This window comes from Tursiops truncatus, chromosome 13 (genome assembly GCF_011762595.2).
Source record: "Tursiops truncatus isolate mTurTru1 chromosome 13, mTurTru1.mat.Y, whole genome shotgun sequence".
NCBI classification, from domain to species: Eukaryota; Metazoa; Chordata; class Mammalia; order Artiodactyla; family Delphinidae; genus Tursiops; species Tursiops truncatus.
In genome coordinates this window covers 211,309-228,197 of record NC_047046.1, presented here as the reverse complement: position 1 = coordinate 228,197, position 16,889 = coordinate 211,309, and the positions used below count along the sequence as shown (strand labels likewise).

At 41.6% G+C, this 16,889-nt stretch overlaps 1 protein-coding gene across 7 annotated transcripts in view; it reads left to right on the top strand.

Annotated features, from left to right (window-relative positions):
• The first annotated feature begins 4,953 nt into the window (after positions 1 to 4,953).
• The window catches only part of ZNF84 (zinc finger protein 84), a 34,073-nt gene continuing 22,137 nt past the window's right edge, over positions 4,954 to 16,889 (top strand). The window contains exons 1-4 of one of the 7 annotated variants that reach the window (XM_019942591.3): positions 4,954 to 5,128; positions 5,542 to 5,777; positions 6,552 to 6,609; positions 9,750 to 9,936. In XM_019942591.3, the coding sequence (XP_019798150.1) occupies positions 9,922 to 9,936 (15 nt within the window). In that variant the 5' untranslated portion in view covers positions 4,954 to 5,128; positions 5,542 to 5,777; positions 6,552 to 6,609; positions 9,750 to 9,921. Of the gene's footprint in view, positions 5,129 to 5,182; positions 5,778 to 6,551; positions 6,665 to 9,749; positions 9,937 to 16,889 lie in introns of those variants that run through there. The other 6 variants (XM_019942604.3, XM_073790862.1, XM_004327559.4 and 3 more) reach the window with 6 other exon arrangements.

Genomic DNA, 16,889 nt, shown 5'->3' with positions numbered 1-16,889 from the left:
AGGCTCAGCGGCCATGGCTCACGGGACCAGCCACTCCGCGGCATGTGGGATATTCCCAGAGCAGGGCATGAACCTGTGTCCCCTGCATCAGCAGGCGGACTCTCAAGCATTGCACCACTAGGGAAGCCCTACTCTTTTTGATATAATTTTATTTTATTTATTTATTTTTTTGGGCTGAGTCAGGTCTTATTTGTGGCACGCGGGATCTCCGTTGAGGCATGTGGGAACTTCCGTTGGGGCGCGCAGTCTTCTCTCTAGCTCTGGCGTAGGTTTTCTCTTCTCTGGTTGTGGCATGCAGGCTCCAGGGCACATGGGCTCTGTAGTTTGTGGCACATGGGCCCTCTAGTTGAGGCACATGAGCTCTGTAGTTGTGGTGTGCAGTTGTAGCTGCCCCACCACATGTGGGAACCTAGTTCCCTGACCAGGGATCGAACCTGCGTTCCCTGCATTGGAAGGTGGTTTCTTTACCACTGGGCTACCATGGAAGTCTTTTGATATAACTTTATTTTATTTTAAAATCTATCTATTTATTTATTTATTTTTGGCTGCGTTGGGTCTTTGTTGCCGCACGTGGGCTTTCTCTAGTTGCGGCGAGCAGGGGCTACTCCTTGTTGCAGTGCACAGGCTTCTCATTGCAGTGGCTTCTCGCGTTGCGGAGCACGGGCTCTAAGTGTGCTGGCTTCAGTAGTTGTGGCACGTGGGCTCAGAAGTTGTGGCTCTTGGGCTCTAGAGCACAGGCTCAGTAGTTGTGGCGCACAGACTTAGTTGCTCTGCAGCATGTGGGATCTTCCCAGACCAGGGCTCGAACCTGTGCCCCCTACATTGGCAGGCGGATTCTTAACCACTGTGCCACCAGGGAAGCTCCTTTGATATAATTTTAAACCGGACTGTTTTCTTGATTTTCTTTCCAATAGTTAATTATTAGTGCATATAAAAGCATCAGATTTTCTGTATATTAATCTTGTCCTGCCACTCTTCTGAATTCATTTATTAGTTCTAATGGGTTTTTTTTTCCTTCAAGATGGCAAGGGAGGTGGGGGAGGCTAGAAATAGGTGAGGGAGATTAAGAGGTACAAACTTCCAGTTACAAGATAAATCAGTCATGGTTATGAAATATACCGTGTGTGGAATATAATCAATAATTATATAATGTGCTGTATGGTGACAGATGGTAGCTAAACTTATTGTGGTGATCATTTTGAAATGTATAGAAATATAGAATTGAGACAGGCTGGCACCTGGGATCTGGGACCCTTTGCTGCAGTGCTGGCACCTGGACAAACATTTCCTTGAGCAACAGATACAAAGAAACCATAAGGAACTAAAAATAACTGCATGCATGCACAATTGGGGCAAATTATGAATAAGATACTAAAAGGCTAAAAACCACCTGATGCTTCTGAGGTGCAGTGAGCAAAAGCAGGGTACTGTGCATGATCCGTGCACCAAGGGGGTGGGCAGACCACCTATGCCACTCCTCTGGCCCGACCCACTGATCTGCCCCTACCCTCACCCTATTTAGGGGACAAGCTTGCCCCACCTCAGAAAGCAAGCAAGGGCACCTGTTTCTTGTTTTGCAGAGTCCCAGTAAAGCCTTGTTTGTGAGTTGTTCTTGTTCTTGTTTGTGAGTCCCAGTAAAGCTTTGCCCGAATTCCTCCTCTGGCCACTTACCAATTTCTGTTTATTAAAGTGTCCAAGGACTGAAGTCAGTAACAGAATCACTGTGTTGTGTAACAGAAACTAACTTATAACTTCCAGTTATAAGACAAATAGGTACTAGGGATGGAATGTGTGACGCGGTAAACAGAATCAGCACCGCTGTGTGTTGTGAATACTGCTCCAAGTCGCTAAGAGAGTAAAGCCTAAGAGATCCCATCACAACGAGAACAAATTTCTTCTATTTCGTTAAATTTGTATCCATATGAGATGATGGATATTCACTGAATTTATTGTGGTCATCATTCCATGGGTTAAGTAAGTCAAATTATTATGCTGTACACCTTAAATTTATACTGTGCTGTATGTCCATTATACCTCAATAAAACTGGAGGAAAAAAAGAAGAAGAGATTAGGACGCAGACACGCACAGAGGGAGGACCATGTGAAGACACAGGGAGAAGACGGCCACCTGCAAGCCAAGGAGAGAGACCTTCGAAGAAATCAAACCTGCCAACACCGTGCAATCAGACTTCTAGTCTCCAGAATTGTGACAAAATACGTTTCTGGTGTTTACCCCACCCAGTCTGTGATATTTTGTTACGGCAGCTCTAGCAATTGAATGCACTTGGGATGAGGAAATTGGCTTCCCATGTGGAAAGAAAATGAAATTACAGGGACTTCCCTGGTGGTCCAGTGGCTAAGACTCCGAGCTCCCAATGCAGCGGGCCCGGGTTCAATCCCTGGTCAGGGAACTAGATCCCAGATGCCGCAACTAAGGGTTTGTATGCTGCAGCTAAAGATCCTGCATGCTGCAATGAAGATCCTACACGCGGGAGTGAAGATCCCATGAGCCGCAACTAAGACCTGGTGCAACTAAATAAATAAATATTTTTTAAAAAATGAAATTATATCAATATCTGCACTGCATGCACACAGACAACTTCAGACAGATTCCAACCACTAAATATGAAAGCAAAATGCTGAAACTATTAGAAGATAATACGTGGAAATCTTTTGTGATACCAGGATGTAGAAAGATTTCTTAACAAGACACATAAGTAAACCACAAATGAAACCATAAAGGAAAAGCTAGATAAAATTTATGTCAAAAATAAAGCCTATGGGATCAACAATTTTATAAACAAAGTTCAAAGACCAGGAATAGACAGAAAAAAATTAAAATATATATTGCATACTGAGGATTAGTAAACAATATACATTCGTCTCCATGAATAGATAATACAATAGAAAAATGGCAAAGATAATTGACAATTTATGGAATAAAACCCCCAAATGGTGTAAAAATGTGTTTACTTCAGCAGTGATCATTGACACACATCCTTGTATCATAGGGAAGAACAAATCTGACTCCATATTTGATCTGTTTCTTTTACTTTAAGCTTTGTATTCTATTGCTTTTGCCATAATACAAGTTAAGAGTGCGGCCTATAGCCTGAAATTTACAGGATAACCCATTCTCAAGGTTCTGAGAATTAAGAGTATAACATTGCTATACTTATTAAGAGTGTAACACTGTTCCATTCATATAGAGATAAAAAGTTGCAGAACAGAGAATAACATTTGTCTTGTTGGGGGTTTAAAGGAACATTGTGACTGGACCTAGGTGGACAGCTGCAAGAACAAAGGTTCGGGCACCAAGAAGTTTGCAGCAACCAACCAAACTTCTGCCCTTTTAGTATAAAAGAAGCCTGAATTCTAATTCGGGGAAGATGGTTCTTTGGGACACTAGTCCACCATCTTCTCCGTCTGCTGACCTTCCAAATAAAGTTGCTATTCATTGCCCCAGCAAATCACCTCTGGATTTACTGGCCTGTCGTGTGGTGAGGCCTTTTTTGCAGGTTCCGGGGCTGGATTCCTGTGGGGCGGGCGGCTGGGGCTGAGGGAGCCCGCGGGGGAGGGGCTGGGGGTCGTGCCATGAGCTTGGACTCGGTAACACTTGTGTTCTGCATTTTAAGTATTAGTCCATTTTATTTGTGTGTTTTTGTTTTGTGCTGCATGGCCCTGGGATCTTAGTACCCCGACCAGAATTGAACATGTGCCCCTGCAGTGGGAGTGTGGAGTCCTAACCGCTGGACCACCAGGGAAGTCCCAGCGTTAGTCCAGTTTTAAAAATCTTAATCCTTGGTATTAGTACCTTGTTCCTAACTCCTCCTTATATTCCACACTTAAGCAGCATACTGGCTTCATGGCTGAAGTCTGTATCTTTCATAAGGCTAAATTAGGAAACAACTTTTTCTGATTTATTTTTTAAAGTCTAGAATGTATTTTTTCAGTTAAAATTTTTTTTCATTTTATTGAGGTAATTCTATTTCCCCTTATTTATTTATATTAACGTATATCCTGATCACCCTCATATTTCTAGAATAGAATCCACTTGGTTTCTATTCTACAAAAATATTTCTATTTCTACAAAATATTGCCAAATAGTCGACAAAAATTATCTGTTGATAATTTCTCCGTATTTTTGCATGGCCAGCAATAATCAAGTTTTTTCTGCGCTTCTTTTTCAAATTATACATCTGTCCATTTTGGTGCCTTTATGCTATTACATAAATAGAAAATTTCCCTTCTAATTCCTCTGTAACTATTTAAATACGAGTTCTCTGATCACTGGATGTTTGAAAGAATTCACTGGAAACTCAGCGAACGATGCTTTTCGGCGGAGAATCTCTGACATTGTCTTCATTTCCATTCACGTTTGGGTTTTTTTGTTTCTTGGGTCGAATTTGACACATCTACCCTTTAAGAATCATTTGTGTCACAGAGAATTTCGAATTTATTAACACAAATCGGATTTTCATTCAATCTCCTATGTATCTGTGATTGTTCCTCTTTTTTCATCCTACCCTTCACTCTCTTTTTAAAAAAATTAGAGTGACTTATAATAACTCCCCCCACAACCCTTGAATTATAAATTAACGTCCCTTTTTTTCTTCTTTACTATCTGCTTTTTTTTGTTTTCTTCAATTGAATTATTAAGCCAATTCTCTATCACATCTGTCTACATACCTACCTATCTCTTATCAATCTACCTGATTTGGATTCCCGGTCTTTTAAAAATCCCGGTCTTTTAAAAATCTTTACGTTTCCCCCGAACGCGCATTCCCACAGCTCGCTCTGGCTGCGGCCGCCCGGGTCTCTAGGCGACCAGCGCTCCTACGACGCCGCACGCCGCGTGCCGCGGAGCCTCCTGGGAAGTGTAGTTCGGAGGCTCCTCCCCTTCGCGCACGCGCAGCGCACGCAGCAGGTTTGGCCCTTCTCTTTGTCCACCGCCACGTGAGAGGCCAGTGGGCGCGTGTCCGCGTGCTCGTGCGCGCGCGCGGTCCCCCAGCCCAGCTCCGGGCCTTTGGGATCCCGCGGGCCCGCCCGGGTCGCGCAAAGGCTGGGGGCGGGGCGGTCACGTGGGTCCCGGTCCCGCGCGTCCGTGGTTCCGAGGCCTTTTTTGCAGGTTCCGGGGCTGGATTCCTGTGGGGGGGGCGGCTGGGGCTGAGGGAGCCCGCGGGGGAGGGGCTGGGGGTCGTGCCAGGGCCGCCAGTGGGCGTCAGCGCTTGGGCCGGGGTCTCCGCGGCCGGGGTGCGGTGGGCACCGGTGGCCCCCGGGGTCGGGGGGAGGCCCTTCGTCCGCCGCGGCTGGTGCTTGTCGCGCCGGGGCCTCTCCTGCCAGGCCGGCTTGGAAAGGCGGTACCTTCCCACGCGCGTCCTTGCGCGTCCCCGGCCGCGAGCCCTGGGCGGGCGCGGTCGGAGCGTCGGGACCCACGGCGGGTTGGGGAGCGTCCGGAGAGTGTCCGCGGCGTGACCCGGTTGCAGGGCCTGTGCCGCCCCTCCACCCTGGCTCGACTCAGCTCGCCTCTGCCTTTATCAGGAGGGTTTTTCCGAGGCTCCTCCACTAACGAGAACCCCCAAACAACTTCGACAGTAGCTGGCGGGGTGGGCACCGCGTTGGCTCAAGGCCTTGTCTCTGACCTGGACCCACGTCTGCTCCTTGGAACAGCAGCCCACTCACGATTTCTGGGTCTCAGGCTTTTCATCTGAAAATGAGGGAATGGAAAGAAGTGACCTTTTCTGCCCTAGTGCGGTGGATTTTGCTGTCATCAAAACGTACATTAGTTTATTTTATTTATTATTTACTGTTTACTTTGTTTCAACCACGTGGTGCTGGACTGAAACTGCTCTGTTTGCCTGTTTTCTTGGGTTAAGGACTTTAAAATATGTTCACTGTAGTTAATTTAGAGTATCTTGATAAACAGATTCAAATGAAAATCATTGATGATCCCATCAACAGGAAACAGTCACTGCTAACATTTTGTGCATTTATTTTAGTCAAGAAACGTGTGTATGTTTTGAATACACCTTACGTGTTCCCTTAAAAAAAAAACAAAATTGGGACTATGCTGCAAATCCTGCTTAAAGCCCTTAGAGTATATCACAGATATGTTAAGTTGAAATATTTTGTCCCAAGTGGGGAGTCTAAACTTACCAGGGGAGTTTTTTTCAACTTGCCCCTGAGAACTTATCTTTCTCTTGTTATTCTCCTTAGTCTGCCCTGGTGCCGTCATTTCTGGACAGGGGACTCTGTCATGCATGTACTGGGACTATAAACAGGGACTCCCAAGGCCTTTGCCCACCCCTCCCAATACAGTTGTTGAGGGCCTGTGATCACAGGCTCTGGAGTGGGCTGCATGGGACCACTTCCTGTGTATGTCATCTGTTTTTGGCATGTTATTGAACTTCTGTGCCTTATTGCTTCTTCTGTGATGAGAACTGAATGCATCAAAAAAGACAGTACGGTGTGTAGAACATCTGGCACATAGTAGGTGTAAGTTAACGTTATTTTTTTTCATTATTCTTTCCCTTTCCTTTACAATTCCACAGAATTTGATGCTGAGTGGGAGCTACAGGATGATGATGAAGGTGCCCCTTCCCCCTGCAGGTAAATGTGAGTGCGTGGCAGGGAGAGCTGCAGTGCTCTGCAGGAAACTGCCGAGGTAAAGTCACACCCGTGAAGTTAAAAGGGGCCAAATTGTACAACGAAGGGCGGGCATAGGCTTCCATTTGCTGAAGGGACACATAAGAGTCAAGTGTAAGAGCATTCAGGGAGAACTTCTCCCTCCAGGGCCAACTTGCAAAAACATTTGTTTAAATTAAAGGAAAATAAGGTCCAATCTGTACTGTGCTGAGCAAGTAACATATCAGAAATATTTTAAAACTACCACACTGATGGCGTGTCACGCTCTGTCCACCTCACATTCTCAACTCTGTGTTCTCCGCAAAATCTGCCTCATTTTGACATAAGTGTCTCTACTCTTGATAAGTTTTTGCTGAAATCCAGCTAAACTTTACCAAATAGTTTTTGACAAAGCTACAAAGGAAATTTAAAAATCACACTGTGAATTTGGCTGTCTGCTTAAGGAAATAGTTTGAATGTAAACGTAGTTTTATTTGTCAGAATGCCGGAGTTTTTATTACATGAGATGACGTGAAAGCATAATGCAAAGGAAATGACATATTCACTGTAGGTATATTTTCCTTGTCTGGGGTGTGTGTGTGTGTGTGTGTGTGTGTGTGTTATGATTGATTTTTCTTGAACCACTCAGAGTTTATTATGTTTTTTAATGGTTAAATTTATTGACTTTTTAAATAAAATTGTATGGCTTTTGCCTTTGTATCATGTGTTGGGGAGACATTTCCCCCCAAATTATACAAATATTCACTTGTGTTTTCTTTAGGTACTATCATGGTTTCCATTATTTTAAATTCTGATCCATCTGGAAGTACAGTTGACCCTTGAACAATACGGGTTTGAACTGCATGGGTCCACCTATATGCAGATTTTTTTCAATAAATACTACAGTACTATACGATCAGAGGTTGGTTGAATCTGCAGATATGGAACCTCTGATTCAGAGGGCCAACTATAAAATTAATTATATGAGGATTTTCGAATGAGCGGGTGGGTCGGTTCCCCTAACCCCCAAGTTGTTAAGGGTCAACTGTAGTTTGTTGTAATGTATGAGATAGATAACTAGCTTTATTTTCTCTCAAGTGTTAATCACTTCTGTTCATTAAGTAATCCAGTTTTACTTTGCGTGTGAAATGCCACATTTATTGCATGTAAATCCTGACATATTTGGAACATTATGCTTTATTTATCTATATATCTTTTCTGGAGGCAGTGTGAAATACTTTTTTGATCATATAATTTTATAATATATGTTAATATTACATGGGCCTGTTTACACTCATTATTTTGTATTTCCAAAAGTGTCCAAAGCTGTTCCTGAACCTTTTTTTTTCCAGGTGAACTTTAGAATTGCTTGTTAAAGAAAAGCTTTTTGAAATTGTGATTGGAGTTGACTAAAGATATAAATCATTCGGGGCTGACTTCTTTTTAGTGTATGAAATCTTTCTGTCCCAGGACAAGACCAAATTGTGCATGTACGAAGTCTCTTCTTACAGTCCTCATTGGTGTTTTTAGTTTGTTTCCTATGAACCTTACATATTTCTTGTCAAGTATATTTCTGCATGTTTTATGTATTTTTTTCTGTTATGCGTAGATTTGACTTTCTACCTTTTTATTTGTTTAAATAAGAAAGTTGTTGATATTAACAGAACTATGTCTGTTGATCTGGAAAGATGCTTTGCATAGCGGGAAGAAAACAAAAACAGTTTTTAAATGTGACCATATACCTCTTAAGAGTGGTTATGTGTGGTCATAGGTTATAGTTGTTTCTTATTTAGCTTACATACATTTCTAAGTTTTGCCATCATGTTTTACTTTTGTAATAATAATTATGGCTTATATTTGTTTAGTGCTGATGTGCACCAGCTCCAGTTCTAAGATGAGTATATTTTCACAATTTAAGGTATATAAAGGAATCATTTCTTATGTAACCGGGAGGAACTTCAATATATGTTTCTGAGTTGGCACTGAAGGTTGAATCACAGGAAGACATGAAAGGGAAGAGCTTGGTGTTTTAAGTGCTGCTTTTTAGTCGTAGGGATGAGCAGGCTGTTCTTCATTTGTATTTCTGTGGAACTAAGGGGACCGAATGTCTGCATGGAAGTAAGAGCTAATTCCAGGATATATGGTGTGTGTGTGTGTGTGTGTGTGTGTGTGTGTGTACATATGTGTACATGAATACACACAACTGACATGATTTTGGTACTAAATACCTTGAACAAGAGGTAGCAAGAAAGAGAAATAACATTCCATTTCTGATGTTTAATAATTGTGCAATTATGGGCACATTCTAAGTCTCAGTTTTCTTTCTATAAGATGGAGATTTTGTTAAATGCCTTTTGGGTTGTCTGTGAGGGTTAAATTGTAAAGTGCTTAGTATTTTGTCTTATATATAGAAAGCACTCAGATGTTAGCTATTATTATTACAAGGAACTAGTCACTTTGCTTTTAATATCTTATTTATTCCTCAGAATCCCTGTGGCATTACATAATGATTAAAGAGTAATCCTCCAGAAGTATATAACCTCTGTGCATCAAACAACATAGCTTTAAGCATACAATCAACAGAATTGCAAGGAAAAACTGACCAATCTGTAATCATACTGGGAGAGTTTAACACACTTCCTTCAGAAAATGATAGGATTGGCAGACATAAATTAGGAAAGTTATAGAAAATTTTAATAGGAAACTAAGGCTCAGAAAAATGAGCCTTAGTTTCCTATTCGTTTTTCCCCAAAGTCACAAAGCCAGCAAAGGGAAAGGGTTGATTGAAACTCAGATCTGTTATAATACAAATCACATAAGCTTTCCAAAATTCCATCTGCCTAACACAGAGCTGTCATGTCCTTCACAGCACCTGTTCCGCACTGTCCTCAGTGCACACTGACTGGATCTCAGAATTACTTACTTCTGGTCCTTCTTTATTTGTGTGTAGAGACTTTTGCTGTTCTTTTACGTTACATTCTGTTTCTGTCCCAGGTAGTCCTGTTTCAGTTATATAGGAAACACAGTCTGGCCTTAGACGATCATGAATTCCTAGTTCCTAGTAAGAGAGGAAAGGATTTTTGGTGCAGCGTGAATATACCAGTTGAAGTTCGTTTGTCCCCAAGTCCACAGATCCTGGTTCCACACAAATAAGGCTGCTCGTGTGAGATAAGAAACGCATTCCCAGAAGCAGAAAGTCATTCCTAGTGTAAAAGACCTCACACCAGAGCTTCAGGGCAGAAGCAGAGGCTGCAGGACAGAACAAATCTCAGACTTGCTACTCATCTTGCAGCAGAAATGACCATGTTACAGGTGAGTTCATGTTTATTTCTCATTATTTTTCCAGGGAATTAGAAGAGGTGTGTAAGACCACTAGTGAAAAAGGAAAGAATAAATGGTTAAGAAATCAGGGGAAAATACCCTCAGAATGGAAGATCCAAGTTGGGACAAAATTGAAGCAGCGATATGTTAACTATAGGGCCTCGAGAAATTCTTTTTTTTTTTTTTTTTTTTTTGCGGTACGTGGGCCTCTCACTGTTGTGGCCTTTCCTGTTGCGGAGCACAGGCTCCGGACGCGCAGGCTCAGAGGCCATGGCTCACGGGCCCAGCCGCTCCGCAGCATGTGGGATCTTCCCGGACCGGGGCATGAACCCGTGTCCCCTGCATCGGCAGGCGGACTCTCAACCACCGCGCCACCAGGATAGCCCGAGAAATTCTTAAAGTTTCAATTTTTATAAGCCTTACTGTCCTACATAACTATTGAATTTGAGCTGTAAACCTGGTTCTCAAATTTTTGACAGGTGTAATGAGTATGTTTATATGAATTGCATTATCCAAAGAAAAAAGCAAACTGATTTTTCATAGAAAGTAAATGTTTCTTGGTCATTCCTTGGTGAAGCCTTTGAATAAATGATATAGTGGGTAATGTTCTTAGGAGAAAGATTGTAATAAATACATGGTATTATAGCCATTTTTCATAGTTTTCCACAGAGTGTGACCCACGGGGAAAATGCCAAAGCAGAATTTAGTCCCCGTAATTATTTAAATTATTTATTTACCTCTTTAGTTGTGAAGCAGAATTCACATGGAGAAAAGTTCATAAAATGTAAAAGTACAGCTTAATGTGTTATCAAATGAATACCCATGAAGCCACCATTTCATTTCAAGAAATAGAGCATTCCCAGCCCAAATGAGGCCCTTCCTGTGCCCCCTTCCCAATCACAACTTCTGCCTCCTGACAGACGGAGCCAGGACTCCATCTTTTGTAACGATTTCCTTGCTTTTCTGTATAATTTTACTCCTAAGTGTTTATCCTTAAACACTGCCATTTGATTTTGTCTGCTGTTGTGTATACTCATTTGTGTTTTGCTTCTGTCACTTAGCAATTGCAGCCTTCTCTCCAATTGAGGTAGCTTCTCAATATCACCAAATCCAGCCATTATCAAATTTCCAGTTGTCTCATAAACTGTCCTCTGTTTGAATCAGAATCTAAGTAAAGTTCATACAGTGCAGTTGATTGATCTGCCTCTGAATCTTGGCTCTGCCTATTTTTTTCTGTCCAAACTATCTGTTGAGGAAGCCAGGCCGTTTATCTGTAGTTTCCCACGGTCTGAAGGCTTTGACTAAGTGGCGTGGTGGATAATGTCCTCGTTTGACTGATTAAACCCCCCAGTGTTGTTGGTGTGTTCTGCCGTCTGTGTTTCCTGTGAATTGGTAGATTCAGAGCTGCGCTTTCCAGTCCCGAAGCCACCGGCCACATATGACTGTTTGAACTTAAGTTAATTCAATGAAATCCCTTTGTCACAGTTGCCACGTTTCAAGTGCTCCGTAGCCACAGACTGGACAGCCACGAATTAGGTGGCACAGGTAAAGAAAATTTCCATCACCACAGGAGGTTCCACTTTGAGGCTTGATCAGATTTAAGTGTGACTTTTTGGCAAGAGTGCTTCAGAGGTTGTGGTTGTACTTCTTTCAGGAGGTGCATAAAGCCCACTTGTCTCTCTTTGTCTTGCTGATGGCTTTATTCTCCTTATTTTTTTTGGTTGTGTTGGGTCTTAGTTGTGGCACACGGGCTCTTTGTCGAGGCATGTGGGATCTTTTTGTTAGGGCGCTCGGTCTGATCGGGTTTCTGTCTGGTTGTGCTGGGCAGGCTCCAGGGTGCGTGGGCTCTGTAGTTTGCAACATGAGGGCTCTCTCATTGAGGCGCATGAGCTCAGTAGTTGTGGCGCACGGGCATAGTTTCTCCGTGGCACGTGGGATCTTAGTTCCTCGACCAGGGATCGAGCCCGCGTCCACTGCATTGGAAGGCAGTTCTTTACCACTGGACCACCAGGGAAGTCCCTTGTTGATGGCTTTAAATGATCGTTGCCCAGATGGATTATTTCATTAGGGGCTGCAAAATAGTAACACCCTCCTTGTAACATTTCTTTATTAACTAGAATGCAGCTTTCTAGCATGCCAAGATATATCAAGGGTCAGTTTGTACATTTTCTGCCCCAGAACTGCAATTAGTATCTTAAAATGTAGTCATTAGTTTTAAAAGTGTTTGTTGCCAAAACATGGAAATATACTAGATTTTTGCATATTGACTTGGTATTCAGGAACTTTGTAAGCCCATTTACTAATTCTAATAATTCTTCTTTAGATTTGTTTAGATTTTCCATGTTTATAAAAATATCAGCAATACTTTTTTTTTAGTAAAAAGAAATTCCACTGACTTCCTAGTTTGATGAGACTTTCTATAACAAATAATTGTTGATTATTTTTCAATTTTTGGTGTGTTCATTTGTTCTTTGTTTCATCTGTTTGTTCTTTTTCATACTTTTATATTCTTATGAAATCTAGTCCTTCTTTTTGAAAACTGTAAATGTGCTTTTTAATCTAACTCTGTTGGATTTTTCTGTTATCTGTAGTTCTTGTTATATACATTCTTCCATTTACAGATATGCTTTATCTGCGTCTATCGAGGTGATACTATGTTTTTTCTTAATCTGTTAAAGTAGTAAATATCCGTGACTTTTTAAAAAAATGTTAAATCAACCTTGAATTTTTGGGATACACTCCAGCTTGGGCTTGATATATTTTTTTCTTTATGTTTTGCTTAATATAGTAGTTTGGTAACATTGTTTAGGATTTTCACATCAGTGTTCATGTGTAAATAGGCCTTTGCTTTTCCCTTCTTGCAATACCCTTATTGGATTTTGTTATCAAGGTCATGTTAGTATCAAAAAGTTTATCAAAAGTTGCTTCCATATTCTATAAGAGTTTAGTAAAATTGGAATTATTTCTGCATTAAATGTTTACAGAATTAACTGGTAAAGCCATTTTTTTATGAGAAGATGTAAACTCAGGGAACCAGCGTTTTCCACATGACCAATGCATGATTTATAAAATCATTAGTGGGTAAATGATCCATTTAAGGAGGAAGATAAAACAATATATTTTAATGTAACAGTGTGAGAAGTTCATTGATATAGTTGAAGGTTCTACATTGTAGCTTATCTTTGTGAGACCAGTTGACTAGTTTTGATGTTTATGAAAGAAGAATATCCACAGTTAACTAATTCTAATTGTTTTAAGGTCTTTTGGATTTTCTTTATGCAGTCATACCATCTATGACAGTTTTACATCTTCCTTTCAATATTTATACTCTTTCCTTGCATTATATTGTACTGACCTCCTGGCCAGTACTGTACCTGCAGTACCTTGTGGACTAGAGGTGGCGTTGGGAACACCCTTGCGTCGCCCTAGGCCTGCACTGTCCACTACATAGCATATCACAGCTGCTCACCTCTGACACCAGTCACCTGGAGTTAGTGCAGACTCTGCAGGGTGAGGGCACCATCCCCAACAAGAGTGCTTTCACTTCAGTTGCCAGCTGTAAGTTTCGGGGTCCCCAGGCCACCTGCACTTCTGACCAATAGGCTGCAAATTTGAGGGGTTCCTATGACCCCCTCAGGTTCACTGGAATTGTTCACAGAACTTAGGAAAGTGCTATACTTAAAACTGCATTTTTTTTTTTTTTTTTCTGTACGCGGGCCTCTCACTGTTGTGGCCTCTCCCGTTGCAGAGCACAGGCTCTGGACGCGCAGTCTCAGCGGCCATGGCTCACGGGCCCAGCCGCTCCGCGGCATGTGGGATCTTCCCGGACCGGGGCACGAACCCGTGTCCCCTGCATCGGCAGGCGGACTCTCAACCACTGCGCCACCAGGGAAGCCCCTGCAGTTTTATTATAAAGGACACAAGTTGGGATCAGCCAAATGAAGAGACACACAGGGTGAGGTCTGGCAGGGTCCCAAACATGGAGCTTCTGCGCCCTCTCCCCATGGAATCAGGGCACATCGCCCTCTTGGCCCATGTCTGTTTACCACCCAAGAAGCTAACATGAGGCAGCAGTATCCAGAGTTTTTACTGGGTATTCATTTTGTAGGTGTGATTGATAAAATCACAGCCATGTGACTGAACTCAGCCTCCAGCCTGGAGGTTGGGCTGATAGCGTCTGCCTCAAAGCCCCAACCCTCCAAGCAAATGGTTGGAACTTCCAGCATGGGCAGTGCCCACCTGGAGACTCCAGGAGCCCACCATGAGTTACGTGTTCCGTAAACTCAGGAGGGGCCCACCACGAATTACAAAGGAAGCTCCATCGCAGGAACCTGGGACAAAGACCAGACAGTCTTTATTATCCAACAGGTAGCCATTAGCTACACATGCTCTTTACATTTAAATTAATTAAAATTAAATAAAATAGAAAAATCAGTGCCTAGTCACCTTTGAAGTGTTCAGTAGACACTGGTGCCTAGTGGCTACCGTATTGGATGGTGCAGATATAGAGCATTTTAGCCGTCACAAGAAATTCTGCTGGACAGTGCTGTTCTGGTCCTCAGAGAGCAAGTACTCAGTGTTTTACCATAAAGTATGATGCTACCTGTACGTATTTTGTAGATTATGATTATCAGATTAAATTTCTTTCTATTCCTAGTTTGTTGATAGTATTTTACACTGAATAGATTTTCACCGTATACCTTTTCTTCATTTTGAGGTGATAATGGCTTTTCTCCTTTATTCTGTTAATATGACAGGGATTTCTGAATCGGTATCTTGCACAGCTGAAGGAACCCTCATTTGGTCAGGCTATGTTATACTTTTTATGCATGGCTAGATTCAGTTTGTTAATATTTTGTTAGGAATTTTGATTCTATGAGTTATTTGCTTGTAATGTTCTTTTCTTGTTGTGTTCCTATCTGATTTGGGATTAGAGGTCTGCTGGCCGTATAAAATGAGTTGAGAAGTTTGCACTCTTTTCTCTGTTCTCTAAAAGAATTTATGTGAGATCATTTTATTTGTTCCTTAAATGTTGGGAAGAATTCACCTTTGAAGCTATCTAGACGTTGAGTTTTCTTTGAAGGAAGGTTTTAAAATGTGAGGGTTAATTCCTTTAACAGTTACAGACTAATTCAGACCTTTTTTCTTGTGTCACTTTTTTTTTTTTTTTTTTTTTTGCGGTACGCAGGCCTCTCACTGTTGTGGCCCTTCCCGCTGCGGAGCACAGGCCCCAGATGCGCAGGCCCAACGGTCACAGCTCACGGGCCCAGCCGCTCCGTGGCATGTGGGATCCTCCCCGACTGGGGCACGAACCCGCGTCCCCTGCATCGGCAGGCGGACTCTCAACCACTGTGCCACCAGGGAAGCCCTCTTGTGTCACTTCTGAGTAGATTATTTTTCAAGAAATATATCTGTTTCATCTAAGTTGTCAAATATGTTGGCATAAATTTATTAATATTATATTATCTTTTTAACGGCTTTATTGTACTATGATGTCAGTAGGATCCACCTATTTTAAGTGTACAATTCAGTGATTTTGTTTTTTTTTAGTAACTTTATGTTGTGTAACCATCATCACAATCCAGTTTTAGAAGGGTTCCATCACCCCAAGAGGATCTTTGTGACATTTGCGTCAGTTCCTCTTCCCATCACCAGCCTGAGGCAGCCACTAATTTGCTTACTTTCTATATAGGTTTTCCTTTTGGGCATATCATATAATGGATTTATATAAATGTGTAATCGTTCTGTGTCTAGCCTCTTTCAATAAGCATAGTACTTTTGAGGTCCATCTATGCTTTAGCATATGTCAGGAATTCATTCTTTTTGTTGTTGAATAGTATCCCATTGTAAGGATATACCACTTTTTATTTATCCATTCACCACTTGATGGATTTGGAATATTTACACATTTTGTTGGTTTTTTTTTAATTGAAGTATAGTTGATTTACAATGTCGTCTTTCAGGTTACAGCAAAGTAATTCATTTATACGTATTTGTGTATATATATTCTTTTTCAGAATCTTTTTCATTATAGGTTATTACAGGATATTGAGTATATTTCCCTGTGCAATACAGTAGATTCTTGTTAGTTATCCATTTTATATATAGTAGTGTGTATCTGTTAATCTCAAACTCTGAACTTATTCCTCCCCTCCTTTCCCCTTTGGTAACCATAAGTTTTCTATGTTGGTGAGTCTATTTCTGTTTTATAAATAAGTTCACTTGTATTACTTTTTTTAGATTCACATATAAGTGATATCATATATTTGTCCTTCTCTGTCTGACTGACTTCACTCAGCATGATAATCTCTAGGTCCATCCATGCTGCTGCAAATGGCAGTATTTCATTCTTTTTTATGGCTGAATAGTGTGCCACTGTGTGTATATGTACCACATCTTCTTTATCCATTCATCTGTCGATGAACATTTAGGTTCCTTCCATGTCTTAGCTATTGTAAATAGTGCTGCTATGAACATAGAGGTGCATGTATCTTTTCAAATTAGAGTTTTCATCTTTTCTAGATATATGCCCAGGAGTGGGATTGCTGGATCGTATGGTAACCCTGTTTTTTGAGGAACCTCCATACTGTTCTCCATAGTGGCTGCACCAATTTACATTCCCACCAACAGTGCAAGAGGGTTCCCTTTTCTCCATACCCTCTCTATCATTTACTCTTTGCAGACTTTCTGATGATGGCCATTCTGACTGGTGTGAGGTGATACTTCACTGTAGTTTTGTTTTGCATTTCTCTAATAATTAGCCTTTTTGAGCATCTTTTCATGTGCTTTTTGACCAGCTGTATGTCTTCTTTAGAGAAATGTCTATTTATGTCATTTGCCCATCTTTTGATTGGGGTGTTTGTTTTTTTTCAGATGTTGAGCTGTATGAGCTGTTTGTATATTTTGGAAATTAAGCCCTTGCCAGTCACATTGATTGCAAATAT